We start from the raw sequence: 19,626 nt of genomic DNA, 5'->3' as shown, positions 1-19,626 counted from the left end.
TGATTTTTGTCTACTAAACTTTTATTTATTTTTAATGTTTATTTATTTTTGAGAGAGAGAGACAGAGTGTGAGAGGGGGAAGGACAGAGAGAGAGGGAGAGGGAAACACAGAATCTGAAGCAGGCTTCAGGCTCTGAGCTGTCAACACAGACCCCGACACAGGGCTTGAAATCACAAACTGGGAGATCATAACCTGAGTTGAAGTTGGACGCTCAACTGACTGAGCCACCCGGGTGCCCCATCTCCTAAACCTTTAAATAAGAGGTCCGTATCAAAAAGGTAGCCTGTATTGATAGGTAATTTTTGAATCTGTGGTCTCACTGGACTCTTCCCAACAAGTTTTTTCAAGCAATATTCTCTTCTGATTGTAATTTTGATAAAAATATGTGTGACACGAAGGCTGGAACATAAAATATGGACTCATGCACTGTTGGTTTGATACTCTGGAAAGTAACTTGGCAATATCGATCACTTTGTAAAAAAACATATTCTTTAATCTCCAGTTCTACTTCTGTAATTTATTATAGACATATATGTTTGTTTGCATTAAAACAATTGAACCATCATTTTTTAAATATCATTTATAGGTAAAAGTATTAAAGATTTAAAAAACCCTAAATATCAACAGTAAAGATTGGTTAATTAAAACAGAATAGTCTATATGTGCTAATGTGGAATGATCACCAAGTTCTATTATAAATTGAATAAATTAATAACAAGTGTATATGTTTCCATTTATGTACAAAAAAGATATTTGCATATGCCTAGCATAATTTAAAAGGACACATACAAACAATGGAGTATTACTTGGAAATCAAAAAGAATGAAATCTTGCCATTTGCAACTACGGAGATGGAACTAGAGGGTATTATGCTAAGCAAAATTAGTCAGAGAAAGACAAAAATCATATGACTTCACTCATATGAGGAATTTAAGATACAGAACCAATGAACATAAGGGAAGGGAAGCAAAAATAATATAAAAACAGGGAGGGGGACAAAACATAAAAGACTCTTAAATATAGATAACAAACAGGGTTGCTGGACGGGTTTGGGGAGGGGTAGTGGTGTAAATGAGTAAGGGGCATTAAGGAATCTACTCTTGAAATCATTGTTGCACCATATGCTAACTAACTTGGGTGTAAATTAAACAATACATAAATTTTAAAAAGCAACAACAAAAAACAAAAATAGAGTCTATACAAAAAAAAAGGATACATACAAAAGAGGCTAAACAATGATTGATACTTCAGAGGAGGATTGCCGATTGGGAGATGGGCACAGGTCCTTACCTTTCCTTGTGTGCCCTGTTATATTTTCCCACAAATCATGTAGTTAGTGGCAGGACTAGGATTCCACCCCAGATCACTAACTTCAAAGCCTACACTCCTTTCATTACAAACAACTGCTGTTTTATGTCTGCTTTAAAATAGCTCAGCAGGAGTTCTTAGGTCATTTTAGTGTATGATTGGGCAACATAGCTTAATTCATTCAGAGTATATCTTATTAACTCCATCAGAATAGCCACCCTCCTTAATGCAGAAAGCAGGTCAGATAGTATAAAATTGACCATTTAAAAAACGGTCAAAGTGACAAACCGTAGCACCACACACTAAGGCAAAGGTGAATACTCTGCCTAAAGCATCACTTAATTTCATCAAGAGGTCCATGTTACAGAGTGCTTCACTTAATCTATATCAGGACCTGCATACCCTACATGTGATTGTAGGATATCCAGGTTGTAGACCAGGATCAGCTGAGCCTCACATTAGAGCCAAATATGGTCACTAATGGTTCTTCCGAATGAAATAATCTTACAAGGGCGAATTCATTTATACTCTCTTTTTCAGTCTTGACGTTTTGCTGCACGGTTACATCTCAAGTTTCTGGTGTAGTCACAGAGCATGACTAAGCCTCAAAGAAGAGAAGACCACAATGGAAGTCATGGGTGTAGCTTTCTTCCCAGCAATGAGAAATGATGTGCATTTGTTTTTGTAACCAGTTGGTCCTGTTGTAGGTGGATAAGATTGCTCACTCAAGGTAGTGTCATCATATTTTCTGTTATTTCTCACCCTCTCAGTTCTGTGCTTGTCTGCTGCCTTAGTTAAGGCCTTTAGCTCACATCTGGACCATCATTTTTAACCTTCTAACTGGTTCATGTGCCCTTAATCTCTTCTTCCATCATTATTCTTACTTGATCTTAAAAGCTATTTATTTATGCCACTCCAGCTGAAACCTTTTAAAATTGCTTCCTCCTGTCTAAAGCAACTTTTTCCAAACATTTTTTTATTAGCAAAATTGTATATTACAGAAAAAAAGAATTTGCAAACCTGTTTGGGAATTTACAAACCTATCTAGGAATTTTAATATTTTCCCATTTTTTTTGCATAGTATATGATAAAAGTGATTTTAAAATATTTTATTATGGATATATATAATAAAGTTCCTCCTAACATTTTGTTTCTTTCTGCCTTTTCAACCATGCTGTCCATGTACAAAACTTTTATTGTACTCCCATTGTTTACTCAGTGTCCCTTAAACGTAATTTTTATATATGTATGTATGTGTGTATATATATTTTTTATTTTATAGCTCAGCCTGGAGCATGCCTTTTTTTTTTTAATGTTTACTTATTTATTTTGAGAGAGAGAGAGAGAAAGAGAGGATGCTTACATGACAGCAGGGGAGGGGCAGAGAGATAGGAGAGAGAGAGAATCCCAAGCAGGCTCCGAGGTGTCAGTGCAGAGCCCGACCAAGGGCTTGATCTCACAACTATGAGATTGTGACCTGAGCCAAAATCAAGAGTTGGACACTTGAACTGACTGGGCCACATAGGCGCCCTCTAATAAACTCTAAATAGTGAATTTTTGGGGTGTTAGTTTTAGCTGACTAGGTTTTTTTTTTTTATTTCTTTTAAATGTTTATTTATTTTTGAGAGAGAGAGACAGAGTGAGAGCAGGAGAGGGAGACGCAGAATCTGAAGCAGGTTCCAGACTCTGAACTGTCAGCACAGAGGCCGACGGCGGGGCTCAAACTCACAGACTGCGAGATCAGGACCTGAGCTGAAGTCAGACACTTAACCGACTGAGCCACCCAGGCGCCCCTCGCTGACTAGGTTTTTTTTCTTTTAAGATGTTAGTTGGAGTTTATGCCTCATATCTGTGTCTTCTTTCATACCTGGAACCAAAGCCTAAAGTAGGCAATTTATAAATGTTTATTTTACACGAGTATTGAAAGGAGACCATGTTTTGTCTTTGTGTCACCAGCGCCTAACACCATGCCGGGCAAAAAGCTTTGAATAAATGTGCAATATGTGCTAAAGAAATGACCTTTAGGTAGATAGTAGTATCCTCTAAATATGTGAGTTTAGCATATTCCTTGTGAGAATTAGCCTTTCCCTCTGTAGCCTATTCCCTCAGCTTTGCCTGAGCAAAGCCCAGTCAAGTGTGATCTTTCTGAGGCCATTCACATTATCAAGCCCAGCTTACCTGGAGCCTGGGAGATCTGAACCTCCGTGCCCTGAGTTATTATTCAAGAGAACTTAATGGTTTAGAGCTCAGGCCTCCACATCGGAGAGCTTGACTTTACATTTCTGCTCTGCCGCTTGCTAGCTGTGCGACTCTGCGTTGTTTGTTTCCTCTACTGTAAGAGGCAGATGGCGGTGACTCCTCTTGTGGAGGGGCTGTTATAAGGTTAAAGAAGGTTACACGCGGAAGGTGTCTGGCACAGCATCTGGCATAGAACAAGTGGTCAAAACATGTTAAAAATGCAATAATAATAATTTTTTAATGTTTGTTTCTTTTGAGAGCGTGCGCACATGTGCAAGCAGGGGAGGGACACAGAAAGAAGGAGAGAGAGATTCCTAATCAGGTTCCACGCTGTCTGCACAGAGCCCAGTGTGGGCTCTCATGAACTGTGAGATCGTGACCTGAGCTGAAGTTAGGAGTAGGATGCTTAACTGACTGAACCACTTAACTGCCCCCAAAATATAATAATAATTATTGATAATAGTTATTAATACCCCTCCTTTTTGCCTGACAACCGTTCATAGGGCAAAATCCTCCAGCACTATAGAAGTTTTAACTTAAATAAATAGTTTGTTATAAAGTTTCTGCATTTAAGTCTTTTCTTAAGGTTTAGTCTTGTGACTTTGAAGCCTAGCCCGTTGTGGAATCTTGTGACAAAGAGAAAAAGACAGCTGACTGCAATCTGGGAGACTTGAGTCTCTGCCTTACTCACAGATTAATTCATTGAATCTTTAACATACGGTGATCTGATTGTATCATTGTTATCTATATACATGACTTAATTCCAGTGACTTACAGGCTTATTTAAGGCAAGGACCAACTCTTACCAAATTTATATTCTCCACTGAGGATTATTAAATACTGAATGAATACATAGTTCTATGTTCTCATCTGTGAAAATGTGGGGGTTGGACTATCTCTAATATTCTAGTTTTCAAATATTTTGAACGTAGGGGTCAGTGAAATGAGCCCCAGCATTGGAGAAAAATTGAGGATCAGAAAAGATCCATACTTAATTTAAGTGGTTAACATATTAAAATGTTTATATACAACCTCAGGTTTAAGGATAATTTTTTATTTTTCTATATATTGAATTTCTATAGTTTATATTTCTTTGTTATTTACTATGACATAGGTTTATTTAGGCATGGTTCAGTAAACCACCTTTACAGAAAGAATTCAAATATAAAGCTAATTGTTTGGTAATACTTTTCTCCCTATCCTTTCATTATGAATTGGGTACTTTCATGACTTTGTAATTATCAAATGCTCACATTATAAAAAGTATTAAATGCCTTTGGGGGTAAAATACCAAAATACCAACAAAACTAGATGGTACAAAGAAGAGTATATAGTGAAATTTTTTAATTCTTTTTTTTTTTTTTATGTTTATTTATTTTTGAGAGACAGAGAGACAGAGCATGAGCGAGGGAGGGGCAGAGAGAGAGGGAGACACAGAATCGGAAGCAGGCTCCAGGCTCTGAGCTGTCAGCACAGCTGACAGAGCTGTTGCTTAACCGACTGAGCCACCCAGTGCCCCTAATTACAGTTAGTTTTTAAAGTACTATGTAATTTCCATAAAAGATACCTTTTCAGTTTTTCGAACTGTTGTAAAAGTATATCCTGCCAATAGTGCTAAAATATTAAAATAAATATATGAGACTTTCATATGTGACTTATGAAATCAATCTGCACGCTTTATAGTCACACTGTGTATAATGAATTTAGTTCTCAGACTTAATTTGAAACCTACATACAGGTTTTACCGGTTTGCCAACTATGATGAAACTTCTGAGCCATTCGGTTTCTTGAGTTATAAAGTGAATTATTAAGAAGTTACATAACCCTAGAATTTGAAGAAATGCTTTGTGGCATACTCCATATTAGAATATGATAGCTTCTTTTTTTTTTTTTTTAATTATTTTTTTTATTTTTTATTTTTTCAACGTTTATTTATTTTTGGGACAGAGAGAGACAGAGCATGAACAGGGGAGGGGCAGAGAGAGAGAGGGAGACACAGAATCGGAAACAGGCTCCAGGCTCTGAGCCATCAGCCCAGAGCCCGACGCGGGGCTCGAACTCACGGACCGCGAGATCGTGACCTGGCTGAAGTCGGAAGCTTAACCGACTGCGCCACCCAGGCGCCCCGATAGCTTCTTTCTTAATAAAAGAGGTTAAAAGTTTCAAACTCTTTCTCTTTTAATAGTATTTAGAAAGGCACTTACCTTGGAAAAGAATTGTGGCTGAATCTAAAGAAGCATGTTTCTCTTAAGGCTATAGTATTGCCTGTTATTAGTCTGAAAATCCAAAGTACTTTTACAACATTTGTTATAGGTTATTTCAGTCAAAATTGAAATTATTTTCTTCATTAGTAGTTTTTTTTTCTGAAATAGAACAGATTTAAATGAATTAGGAGATTTTTACTTTTGTGACATCTTAGTTATTATTTAGACAGGTGTCAGATTTTTTTTTTTTTTTTTGAAAACAAAGTTGTGGTTGGCTTGGACTAAAAAAACATTTAGAAAATATTTTTCAATGGCCATAATAATGCCAACTTGAAAGCTGTGTGTATGTTTGCTTTCCCCAAGGACTTTCCCATTATACAGAGGAGTTCTTTGAAAATTTCAGAGAAATACTAACAGTATAATGGAGAAATAATGTATGGTGGTTAAACAGCTCTAACCTAGGTCTGTATGTATGATTAAACATAATATGAAGAGGAAAAGAAAGACATACTTAGAAAACTAACATTAGATGGATACTTAACATTAAAAAAATACTAATCTGGGGCGCCTGGGTGGCGCAGTCGGTTGAGCGTCCGACTTCAGCCAGGTCACGATCTCGCAGTCCGTGAGTTCGAGCCCCGCATCAGGCTCTGGGCTGATGGCTCGGAGCCTGGAGCCTGTTTCCGATTCTGTGTCTCCCTCTCTCTCTCTGCCCCTCCCCCGTTCATGCTCTGTCTCTCTCTGTCCCAAAAATAAATAAAAAACGTTGAAAAAAAATTAAAAAAAAAATACTAATCTGAAATCAACAACCAACAGCATTCTTTTTTTTTTTTTTTTAAGTTTATTCATTATTTTGAGAGAGAAAGAGCAGGGGAGGGGCAGAGAGAGAGAGGGAGAGAGAGAATCCCAAGCAGGCTCCATGCTATCGTCATGGAGCCTGATGCAGGGCTTGAAGCACGAACCTTAAAGTCATGACCAAAGCTGAAACCAAGAGTCAGATGCTTAAGCAACTAAGCCACCCAGGCACCCCACAACCAACATTGTCCTTAGCATTCCATGAAAATCAGGAATAAAACAGTGAGGACTGATGTCACAATACCAGAATATTGGTTGATAAAAGTTCATCCTATTGGGTATACATGCTTTATACATAATACACATGTTGGAGAGATCAGAATGAGGAGCTAAGATGTGACTAAGAGTAGAGGATATAGTGCTCAAGTGGAGTTTCTGGTTAGGGCAGTAATGGCCAGATAAACTAATATCAGAAAATCTAGATGTTAGATACATGGTCAAAGAATGTGAATAGAAAATTTGCACACACACTTAAAGTAGATGGCTAATATATTTTTTCAAAGAGTGTTCATGTTCACCAGGAACCAGAGATGCATAATTAAGGAAGGTGTACTTTTATGGTATGTTAAATTGGTGAGATTAAAAATAATACCAAGCATTGCCATTACTACAGATGGAATTTAGATTGCTGTAATACTTATTTTGGAAAGCAGTTTAAGGAATATGTATCAATAGCCTCCATGGTAAAGCAGATTCTCACCATATAAGCTTTAATTTCAAACAGTAGAGGGAAAACATTAAAAGAATTTTTTTTTTGTCATTTAAGACAATAATAGCTATTTTCTAGTGTTACAACTCTAATATTAAAATCTAGGGGTCAGTGGATCCTAGCAGTGTTTAACAAATTTTATTATTTTTACTTTTTTTTACTTTCTTTGTCTCATATCTAGATATTTCTCAACCCTCTGTTCATCCAAAAATCCATCCTATTTTTTATGCTTTTCAAATTAAGCTGCAGATAACAGTATACTTTCCTCTAAATACTTTAATATGCATGTCATTAATAAGAGCTCAATATCTAGAATTATTTTTCTTTCAAGGTAAGATATAAAGACAATAAGATATAGAAGTCTTTTTTTTTTTTTTTTTTAATGTTTATTTGTTTCTGAGACAGAGAGAGACAGAGCATGAGCAGGGGAGGGGCAGAGAGAGAGGTAGACAACAGAATCCGAAGCAGGCTCCAGGCTCTGAGCTGTCAGCGCAGAGCCCAGTGCAGGGCTCGAACTCACAAACCGTGAGATCATGACCTGAGCCAAAGTCGGTCACTCAACCGACTGAGCCACCCAGGTGCCCCAAGATATAGAAGTCTTAAGTGTACCATTTGATGAGTTTCAACCAAAGAATACACCTGTTATAACCCAAACTCCTGCCTATATATACATTACTTTCACCCCCGAAAGTTCTCTCATGCTCCTTCCCAGGTAGCACCCCACTCCAAGAACCACTATTATGATTTTTTTCTGCCATAAATTACTATTGCCTGTCCTAAAACTCCACTTAAACGAAATTTTACAGTATGTACTCTTGTGTAAGGCTTCTTTCATTCAGCATAAAGCATTGAGGTTCATGTTGTTGTACATATCACTAGTTGTTTTTTGGTTGCTGAGTAGTGTTCCTGAGTACAACTCATTTTTAATGTGAACTTTTTTAAGTAATCTCCACCCAACATGGGTCTCGAACTCATGACCCCAATATCAAGAGTAGCCAGCCAGGTGCCCTTTCAAGGTGAACTTTGGACACTTCTGTGTTTACTATTGCTGTTATTTCTTGGCTCATGCATAAAATTATGCTGTAATGAGGGATACTGTAATATTTTGGGTTTTTTGTCATTTTTGTTTATGCTGTGTTGAAACTTAAATTAATAGCAAGTTATTATTTATCAGGTATAATTAAATTATAAGGAAATTAAATGCTTCTCTGGATACAAACACAGTGTTCTAAGAAGAGTGCTACATATAGAATTTTACTTAGTTCACCTTAATAGGATTTTAAAGGTAAGGTACATTGATAATGACCTAGCTCTATTTGAAGAGTGAAATCATTTCAATCATTGCCACGTACTGATTGTTTTAAAAGAAGATGATGAGGGGGTGCCTGCCTGGCTGGCTCAGTTGAAAAGCATGTGACTCTTGATATTGGGGTTGTAAGTTTGAGCCCACATAGGATATAGAGATTATTTTAACAAAAACATTTTTTTAAAATTGGGGAACCCTAGGTGGGGTCCAAATCTATGTTTCTATAATTTGCGTTGAGTCGTCCATATTGTGCTTTCTCAACACAGCTGGTCTATTTCCTTACATCAATATAAATAGTAAGTACTGCGTAAAGCGGCTCATTTTAATAAAAGACAACCTAGCCTCTAGTTTTTCCCTTTTTTGCATTAGCCAGATAGGTCACCCTTAGTAAGTATCAGCTTTGATTTCTTCACTTAAGTGAGAATGTTTATATAGTGTTCTCTGTTTAGGGATACTTACAAATCTGGTGAAAGCTAAGGACTCTCCCCCACCACTACCGTGCACTTAAAACACAGAACCTGTGAGGCTCCTCTGTTCACCTTCTGTATCTCGTATTATAAATTCAATAAATGAAGTCTGTAGGAGTCATTTTGTTTTCTCTTTTTTACTTAACCGCACATCGTTGTATTAGCAGGACATGTGGTTCTACATTAAAAACGTAAACTGAATCTGACCACTTCTCACATTTCTGCTGCCACTTTTCCGGCTTAAATCTGATTATCTCTTACCTGCATGACTGTAATAGCCTCTTTTTAAAATTTTCATTTTATCATTTTTTAAGTTTTCATTTAAATTCCAGTGAACATGCAGTTAATACTAGTTTCAGGTGTAGACTTTAGTGATTCATCACTTCCATACAACACCCAGTGCCCATCACAAGTGAGCTCGGATCCTTAATCCCCATCACCTGTTTAACCCATCCCCTCTGGTAACCATCAGTTTGTTCAACAGAAAACATCTGTTTCTTGGTTTGCTTCTCTCTCACTTTTTTTTTCCCTTTGCTCATTTGTTATGTTTCTTAAATTCTGCATATGAGTGAAATCGTATGGTATTTGCCTTTCTCTGACTTACTTCACTTAGCATAATACTCCCTGGCTTAATTGCTGTGTCTACAAACCACTTTTGCATATGGCATATATAAGCCAAATATATGAGCCAAAATGATTTTCTAAGAATTGTATGCTTTGTTGTTTCTCTTTGTATTTGAAATAAAATTCGGACCGTTTACAGTGGGTTTCAGATTGTTTATACTAGCCTCTGTTGTTCCTGACTCAGGTCTGTCTGAAACTCTTCTACCTCATTCTCACCTCCTCAGAAGGGCTTTCTCTGAGCACACTAATATTACACCCCAACCTGCAACTACCTACTCTTCTGGCCTTGTCTTCTTTTATTTTCTTTATGCCATTTTGATCCTCAGAATGAATTAATTGATTGATTGATTGATTTTCTTTTTTACTTAATGTTCTCGTCTCCACTGTAGACTTTTCTCTAAGAACGGGGACCTTGTCAGTCTTGCTGACTCAGAATTCCCTGCACTTAGGATGGTGCCTGACAGATAGTGATAGGGTGTGAAGGGTGTTCAAGCGTTAAGTGCAGTTCACTAAGCCTTTACCTAATTGGAATATTTGAGTCTCTCATTTCTTTTTATTGTTTCCTAAACAGGAAAACAGCAATATATTTTTATAATAAAGGCCCCAACACTTGCAAAATCCTACAGTGTCTTCGGAGTAGGAAAGCTAGGCAGTTGTGTACTATCTTGGAAACAGTAGAAAGCTGAGCTAGTGTTTACTAAGGAGGAACCGCCTTCCTTGAAAAGCTTCTTTGAAAAACCAGTTCTGCACATGTAAGTGTAAAATTTAATATAGAAAGAGATTCCTCTGCAAAATTGATTTTATTAATGTATTTTACAGACGGTTTCATTCCTGTACACTATATAAAATGTCCTTGCTGGTCCTTTACATCCCAGCCTGCCTGACCCCTCGTAGCTTCTATACACTGAAGCTTCTATACTTACTACTTACACCATGCTAGGCCTCCACTTTGAAAACTCCATATACTTGTTTGTTCTTCCTCTCATTAGTTAACTTGGTGGACATTTATTCTTTAGGGCTCAGTTTAAACTGTTTTCTGATTGGGGCACCTGGGCGGCTCAGGAGGTTGAGCATCAGACTTCGGCTCAGGTCATGATCTCACGGCTTGTGAGTTCGAACCCCGCGTCGGGCTCTGTGCTGACGGTTCAGAGCCTGGAGCCTGCTTCAGAGTCTGTCTCCTCTCTCTCTCTCTCTCTCTCTCTCTCTCTCTCTCTCTCTCTCTCTCTCAAAAGTAAATAAACATTAAAAAAAAAAACTTTTTAAAAATATTTTCTGATTGAAGCCTTCCATGGCTCCATTGAATCTGGGAGTCACTGATAGTGAAGTGGAATCTAAGAAACAAGACAGTTGTGTTTAAACAAACAAACAACAACAACAACAACAAAAACAACTACATCACAGAGATCTAATAAGAGTTGAGATATTTTTGTATAAATTAATTTTTCCTTTTCTATCGTTGTACTTTTCTGCATCGTACTTGATCTTTTGGCATACTATGTCTTTCTTCTGTCTTTTTCACTGGTTGTGTACCCAGAATCGACAACAGTACCTGGCACAGATTATGGTGCTTCGTATGTGTTTGGTGAATGAATAAATGATGGAACATTAAAACCACCCTTAGTATGGGAATCGTATAAACACAGGCCTCAGGCCATATTTGGCTCAGGCCTTGGCTGGCCAACCGCTGTTCTAACACATTATTTCTTTTAACAAATGAATGCTTTTAAGTTATAGAAAATAGGGAAAGCAGTTCTTTTCAGAACGTGTTCTGAGTAACATTACCTCCTTGTGGTAATACATAGATACTCAAAAAAGGAATGTGTTGGATAAATGATTTGGGGAAATGCTATCTTATTTTGCTTTACCTCACGACTTTTGTGATTCTTTGATACACTGACGTGCTCTATAAAACCTGAGGTTACACACATACACACCTGTATATTTGTTTCTTTCTTTTTTTAAAACTCTTCTTAGGAGCATCTTGAGGCACAAGGACCTTTGGTGAAAAATATTTAGGGAACTGATTAAGTTTACTTGCCTTCATTTGAGAAGGATATTTTTGTTGAATACAGAATTTGAATTGCATTTTTTCTCATTGCGACTCCAGAGTTGTTCCTTTTTTTTAAATTAATAGTTTTATTTAGGCAGAATTTATCTTAAAGTTCACCCATTTGGAGTGTATGATTCAGTTGTTTTTAGTATATTTATAGAGTTGTGCAGCCATCTCCTAATCTAAATTTAGATCATATTCATCACCCCAAAAAGAAATTTCTCACCCGTTATCACACATCCTATTCACCTCCATCCTCCAGCCCTAGGAAATTACTTAATCTACTTTCTACCTCTATAGTGTTGCCTATTTTGTACATTTCTTACATGTAGTATGTGGCTATTTTGTGACTGGCTTCTTTCACTTAGCATACATTCAAGCTTCATCATGTTGTAACATGTATCAGTATTTCAGTCCTTTCTATTGCTGAGTAACAGTCAGTCCTATGGGTGTATATGCTACATTTTATTTCTCCATTCATCAATTAATAGGCGTTTTGTTCTTTCCACTTTTTTTGCCGTTGTGCGTAATGCTACTGTGAACAATCATATACGAGGTTTTGTGTGGACATACGTTTGCATTTGTTTTGGATGGAAGAGGAATTGGCTTGGGTCATCTGGTACCTCCAGTGTTTAGCATTTTGAAGAATTGCCAACTATTTTCCAAAGTGGCTGCACCATTTTACATTCCCACCAGCAATATATGAGAGTTCTAATTTCTCCACATCTTGGCAAATACTTGGATTTTTTTGTCTTTTTATTAAAGTAAGGTATAATTCATGTACCCAAAATTCACCATTTAAAGGGTACAATTCAATTGTTTTAGTGTATTTACAAAATTATACGATCATTACTCTTCTGTATTCCAGAACATTTTCATCACCCCTAAAAGAAATCCTATATCCATTAGTAGTCACTATTCATTCTCCTCTATCACCACTGATCTATTTTGTGTTTTATGGATATGCCTATTCTAGACATTTCATATGAATGAAATAATACAGTATGACCTTATGTGTCTGGTTTCTTTCACTTAGCATATTTTCAGGGTTTATCTACATTGTAACATGTGTGAGTACTTTTTCCCTAATACTCCATTTTATGGATATACCACATTTTATTTATCCATTCATCACTTGATGGACATTTGATTCATTTGTGTTTTGTTGTCATTGTGAATAATATTGTGAGTGAACACTCATGAACAAGCTTTTGTGTCAATGTAGGTTTCCATTTCTCTTGGGTATATACCTAGGGTATATACCATATGAGAATTCTATGTTGAGGAACTACCAAACTTTTCCAAAATTGTGGAGCCATTTTACATTCCAGCCAGCAATGTATGCAGTTTCTGCTTTCTCCACATCCTCTGAAATACATGTTAGCATTATCTGCTTGATTATAGGCATCTCGTGGGTTTGAAATGGTAATTCATTGTGGTTTGATTTTCATTTCCCTAATGACAAATGGTGTTGAGCATCCTTCAGTGTACCCATTAGCCTTTTGTATACCTTATTCTTTTACAAGATTGCTTCAGCTTTGGGGGTGCCTGGCTGGCTGAGTCAGAAGAGCATGCAGCTCTTGATCTTGGGGTCGTGAGTTCAAGCCCCACATTGGGTGTAGAGATTACTCAAATGAATAAACTTTTTTTTAACAAAAGATTGCGGTGTGCCTGAGTGGCTCAGTCACTTGAACATCTGACTTCTGCTCAGGTCATGATCTCACAGTTCATGGGTTTCGAGCCCTGCATCCAGATTTGTGCAGGTGGCAGGGAGCCTGCGTCAGAATCTTGGTCTCCCTTTCTCTCTGCCTCTTCCCACTGTTGCGCGCTCTCTCTCTCTCTCTCTCTCTCAAAAATAAACATTAAGGGGCGCCTGGGTGGCTCAGTCGGTTAAGCGTCCGACTTCAGCCAGGTCACGATCTCGCGGTCTGTGAGTTCGAGCCCCGCGTCAGGCTCTGGGCTGATGGCTCGGAGCCTGGAGCCTGTTTCCGATTCTGTGTCTCCCTCTCTCTCTGCCCCTCCCCCGTTCATGCTCTGTCTCTCTCTGTCCCAAAAATAAATAAACGTTGAAAAAAAAATTAAAAAAAAATAATAAATAAACATTAAAAAAAAGATTGCTTTTTCTAGGATTAATTTCTCAATATTTGCAAAAGAAGGGGGGAAAAGTCAGCAAAGATTTTTTTTTTAATTTTTTTTTAACGTTTTATTTATTTTTGAGACAGGGAGAAACAGAGCATGAACAAGGGAGGGTCAGAGAGAGAAGGAGACACAGAATCTGAAACAGGCTCCAGGCTCTGAGCTGTCAGCACAGAGCCCAACACCGGGCTCGAACTCACGGACCGCGAGATCGTGACCTGAGCTGAAGTCGGCCGCTTAACCGACTGAGCCACCCAGGCGCCCCTCAGCAAAGATTTTTTTAAAATAGGGATTGCAAGGTTTCCATTGAATCTGTGTATTAAGGATTTTTGCTGTGCTAACATGGATGGATCTTCTCATCTCTGAGCTTGGGGTGTCTTTCTTAAGTATTTTATTCTTTTGTATGTTATTGGAAATGGATTTTTTTAAATTTTTTTCATGTTTGTTTATTTTTGAGACAGAGAGAAAGACAGAGTATGAGAAGGCAAAGGGAGAAAGAGAGGGAGACACAAAATCCAAAGCAGGCTCCAGACTCTGAGCTGTCAGCACAGAGCCCAATGCAGGGCTTGAACTCATGAACAGCAAGATCATGACCTGAGCCTAAGTTGGACACTTAACCAATGAAGCCACCCAGGCATCCCGGAAATGAAATTCAAAAATAAATTTTTTTTTTTGCCTTAGGATTGTTCATTGCTAGTATCTAAAAATTTGAATTTTGTGTGTTGATCTTATGTTCTGCAACTTTTAGAAACTTACTTCTTAGGTCTAATTATCTTTTAGTGGATTCCATAGTTTTTTTATATTTAAAATAGAAATAGTTGTACTTCTTCCTTTTGAATCTGGATATCTTTGGTTTCATGGGATTTTTATGAGGAATCAGCAGTCATTCAAACTGCTGTTTCCCTATATGTAAAATAATATTTTTCTCTGGCTGCCTTTAATATCTTCTCTTCTTTATTTTTGGTTTTCAACAGTTTGATTATGATGTGCCTAATTTCTGTTCTCTTTACCTTCATTAGTGTTTTCGGAGCTTTTTGAATTTGTATTTGTCCCATCTCTTGTCTTACCTATTGTTGACCCCAGTTTCACATTTATCAGATCTTTCATTATTTTCCCATAGGTCCCTGAGCTCTTAATTTTTTTTAATCTTTTTTTCCCTCTCTGTTCTTAAGATTGTATAATGTCTATTCATCTATCTTGAAGGTCATTGACTCCTTCCTCAGTTATTTCCATTTTGTTATTAAACTGTTTAGAGGATTTTAAATTTCAGATAATTTCCTCTATTAGGATTTCCATAGTTATTTTTGATATTCTCTGTTTTTCTGCTAAGACTTTTCTCCTTTTTTTTCATTGTATGCACATATTCTTCTACTTCACTGAACATAGTTTTAGTAGTTATTTTTAAATCTTAGTCTATTAACTCCAATATCTGGATTATCTTCGGGTTGGTCCTCATTGATTGTGTTTAGTCTTGAGACTGGGTCACAGTTTACTGGTTCTTGTGTATGAAGTAGTTTTGGACTGTATGGTGGACAAATGTGTGCTATGTTGTTATATTTTTTCAAAAAGTGTTGTTTTTTCATTGGAAATTATTTTCTAGAATTCAGTCTGCAAACTCAGACAGTAGCTCAAATTTTATTTCAGTTTTGTTTTGTTTTGTTTTGTTTTGTTTTGTTTTGTTTTTTGTCTTTAACAGGACTGGTTGCAATCTGCCTGTGTGCACATTGTTAAGGAGTTAGCCAGAGTTGGGAGCAGGGAAACTTTAGTTATTTTAAAGTAGTTTAATTGAGGGGTACCTGGGTGGCTCAGTTGGTTAAGCACCAAACTTTTAATTTCAGCTCAGGTCATGATCTCACGTGAGACTGAGCCCTGAGCTGGGCTCCACACTGAGTGTCGAGCCTGGTTGGGATTCTGTCTCTCCCTCTCTTTGCCCCTCCCTTGCTGGTGTGCTGTCTCTCAAAATAAATAAATAAACTTAAAAAGAAAATAGTTTAATTGGTGTGAGCACTTTTACCTTAGTTTATTGTTTCAGTAAAATTTATTTATTTATTTTAGAGAGAGAGAGCAGTAGCAGTAGCAGGAGCAAGGGGCAGGGAGAGAGAGAGAGAGAGAGAGAGAGAGAGAGAGAGAGAGAGATTGACTTTAAGCTCCACATGTGGAGCCTGACATGGGGCTCGATCCCATGGCCCTAGCAGAAATCAGGAGTTGGATGCTCAACCAACTGAGCCACCCAGGCATCCCTGTTTTAATAGAATTTAGAATCATAGTTTTATTAACTGATAATAATCATAGGTAAGTGATTTCTAGTGTTTTATCTTGACAATTAAATAAAAATAAATTTCTTTTATTTTTCTCATTATTACAGATCGAGCTGGGAGCATCAGTACTCTTGATTCTTTAGACTTTGCAAGATACTCAGATGATGGGAACAGGGAAACAGATGAAAGAGTGGCAGGTGAGTAACATTGTAAAGACAGATTTGGATTCTTTCACATTCAAGAAATAATAAAATGACTTGAGGAATTCTCTTCCTTCTACCGTTTGGTATATGAATATAATTATAAAAGGTAATACCAAAGTTATGTCACTGATTTATTGGCTATAGGGAACATCCTAATCCCCAGCTTCCTCTCCCAGTCTTGCTGTGCATTTCTGGTTATGCATACCTAAAATTTGCTTAGTTCTGTTTATGGGCAACAGTTGACAACCATGTACTTCTCTAACTGGTGTAAAACCGTTTCCTTTGATCTTCCAAACCAGAGCTGATATTTAGGTGTTACATATCAACACAACACTACTGACTGTGAAAATTGGTTGAAATACTTCCATGCTGGTTGGTCAATAAAACTTTGTCTTGAGACGTGTAAATGCTCTTTAGTCTTCACAGCATCCCTCCAGAAATTTCCCTTGACCTTCCTCTGTGCCAGAAAATAAAGGGTTAATATGTGGCACAGCAGAGGCCTCCAGGACCTTGTTTATTCCAATAAGAAGACCAACACTCTTTCTAAATGCTTGGTTATTCATACCAATCTCCTTCCCATCTCCACCTTCCCATCAGTTCTGCCTTCTAGGCAGCACCATTGTATCTGTAAGAACTTCAGAAGACCAATTTGTACTCACTGTGTTCTGCCCTCATCTAGTGAAGCCAGTAGGATTCTGGTCGGGGTCCATCCAGAAAATTACCAATGTAGCAGGCTTGGCTCCTTTAGCGTCCAAATAGCTGGTACCTGTCAGGTGCCTCAAAGCTGTGGCTATCTGTAATTGAAATCATTCTTGAATGCTTTATAGGAATTGTAGTTTTCGTAGAACATTGGTTCTTAGATAGGGAAAGCAGACAGACATCAGTTAGGTATTTTGCTCTCCACCAGAATGGTGAACCCTCCTGGTACAAGAGGGATGCCACATGGGACAGATGGAGCCCATGGGGGCAGTGTGGGATCAGGGAATATCCATAATGTCAGGGAATACCCATAATGAGGGTTCCTTTCTAGACCAACTCTGTTGAATTTTTCTTCCATTTACTGTGAGAAGTTTATTACGATCTACCAAATATTTACCTTTCACGGTCATTATGAATAAAAGTGAGTGCCAATTTTTATGTAGCACTTGCTCTATTCTAATCACTGTTCTAAATGTGTATTAACTCATTGACTTTACAGGGTTGTCATCATCCTCTCCTCCCCAGTAAACTGAAGACACTCAGAGGGATTATATAAGACTTAAGTGGCAGGGCTAGAATTTAAATGCAGATAGCCCAGCAACAGAGCCCACACTGACTGTCCAATACACTACCTCTTAGCAGGAAGAATGAGGTTTGACCTAATTAAAAATGACATTTCAATATATGATTTTCATTCATTGCTCAAGAATAGAAATAATGAATAATTTTAAATCTCAGATGATATTGTATGTCTTAGGAAACAGAACTGATGAAACTGTTTTCAGTTTAGCAGAAGCTAAGAGGATTCAGCAGTGTAAATAGCAGCAATATCAATTGAATGGGGGAAGTCACTGGAAGAGTTTAATGTGGCTCCCTATGTGAAATCATGATTTAGTCATAAGCATTATTTATTGACTGTTGTATCAAAACAATAAATCACATCAGTAATATCTTAAAATTAACAGATTAAATGGAAATTATTTGAATACTTTGGGGACTAATTTATCTTACTTATTTTAGTATTTGTTAAGTATTGTGTTGTATAATTATATAGTATATGTTAGATGTTAGATATTTTCTGTTATATATTAAATATTAAATACATGGTCATTTATTAGACTAATCAAATATATCTGGTTTTGTACATTGTGTTATTGTTCAAATGGTTATGTAATTAGAAAGTAACTCCTACCCCAAAATTGATCACATAATTATCTTATTTCCTTTAATTTCGAAAACCTAAATTTTAGATTTAGTCAGATTTAAGGGGTTCATCATTATTCTCATTATTTAGGTATTTTAGTGTTTCTGTTTAGGGGAAACATTGATGTAAAAGCAAAATGTTATATAACCAAACATAACTAAGAATGAAATGTTGTAAATACATGGTGGTTTTGACCTTGTAGTTTTAATCTAAAGATTGTACTCTGTGTCTAGGTTTGGGGAGATAAGGTAATTTTTGATCATTATACAGTGCTAATATGTAAATAAATGCTATCTTTCATCTTCATTGGAAAAGGGAAGGAAAACATGTGTTACAAGAGAGTAGCATTTAGACCTAGCTTTTGTACCATTACCTATTATTGAACCTAGTATGTGATATGTGGGTGACACTTTATGAAAAAGTTTCAATTAATCACATTCCCATTTTCAAAAAGATTTTTGACTCTTTGCTAATCATTGGTAGTAACTAAAAAGCTTATCAAAAGACCAATAATCCAGAAAAGATTCTGTCATCTGTGACTGGATCCCATGTAAACCTCACTAAGAAAGAACAGAAATGTCTTTATTAAATTTTTCTATACTCATCTTGGGCAGAAGGAGTTTATAGGTAACACAGGTATCGATTTGAGTTCATTTTCAGCATCATTCTTACCATCCTTTTCCTAAATTTAAAAATCTGGTTATTTTTTCAAGTCTGTATAGGTTTTCTTCAAAGAGGAAGACATCTCAAAATGAACTAATGTTTCTTGAGCGTCTGCTCTGTGCCAGGCACTGTGCTGGAGTGCTTTGTGTAAAATATTTTATTTATTTAATCTTGTTAACAGTCCTGAAGAATAGGTCATGATATCCTTATTTTATAGATCAGAAAACTGAGGCTCATCACGATTAACAAATTTGCCCAGTAGCCTCTGTATGATAAAGGATCAGGACATAAGTTTTTATTCCAGAGCCCACGATATATTTTTTATTATCAGCCTGTCACTTTAACCCATCTGTACATTCATATGGATAGCAGAATCATGTCTTTCCCATACAAGATGATTTCAACATAGCCATTTTCTTTTAAAAGAAGTAAATTTTTAAAAAGCTTTTCATTTTAAATATTTTCCATTTCTGAATTTAGAAGTGTAAATTTTCACATAAAAATGATTTAAAAAGTAGTAGACACCAAACCAAAATGAGCTTATTAACCTTAGTGTTCTGTATGTTATTAAAGAAATATAGTGTTAGTACGTATACAGTTCACCCCTTAAATTTTCAAGTTTTCTTAAAGATAGCAAGGGACATGTCTATTTTAAATGTTGAGACTGCCATTTTAAAGTTTATTTTAGACATTCTAAGCAT

The 19,626-nt window shown here is 36.7% G+C and overlaps 1 protein-coding gene across 9 annotated transcripts in view; it reads left to right on the top strand.

Moving 5' to 3' along the window:
• Positions 1-19,626, top strand: part of RELCH (RAB11 binding and LisH domain, coiled-coil and HEAT repeat containing) — a 114,432-nt gene that overhangs the window by 8,357 nt on the left and 86,449 nt on the right. For all 9 annotated transcript variants that reach the window (XM_040478634.1, XM_040478630.1, XM_040478629.1 and 6 more), the window contains exon 2: positions 16,264-16,353. In XM_040478634.1, the coding sequence (XP_040334568.1) occupies positions 16,264-16,353 (90 nt within the window). The remainder of the gene's footprint in view (positions 1-16,263; positions 16,354-19,626) is intronic.

The sequence above is a fragment of the Herpailurus yagouaroundi genome, unplaced genomic scaffold (genome assembly GCF_014898765.1).
Source record: "Herpailurus yagouaroundi ecotype Mexico unplaced genomic scaffold, PumYag 142, whole genome shotgun sequence".
NCBI lineage: Eukaryota > Metazoa > Chordata > Mammalia > Carnivora > Felidae > Herpailurus > Herpailurus yagouaroundi.
This window is presented reverse-complemented; position numbering and strand designations above follow the sequence as displayed.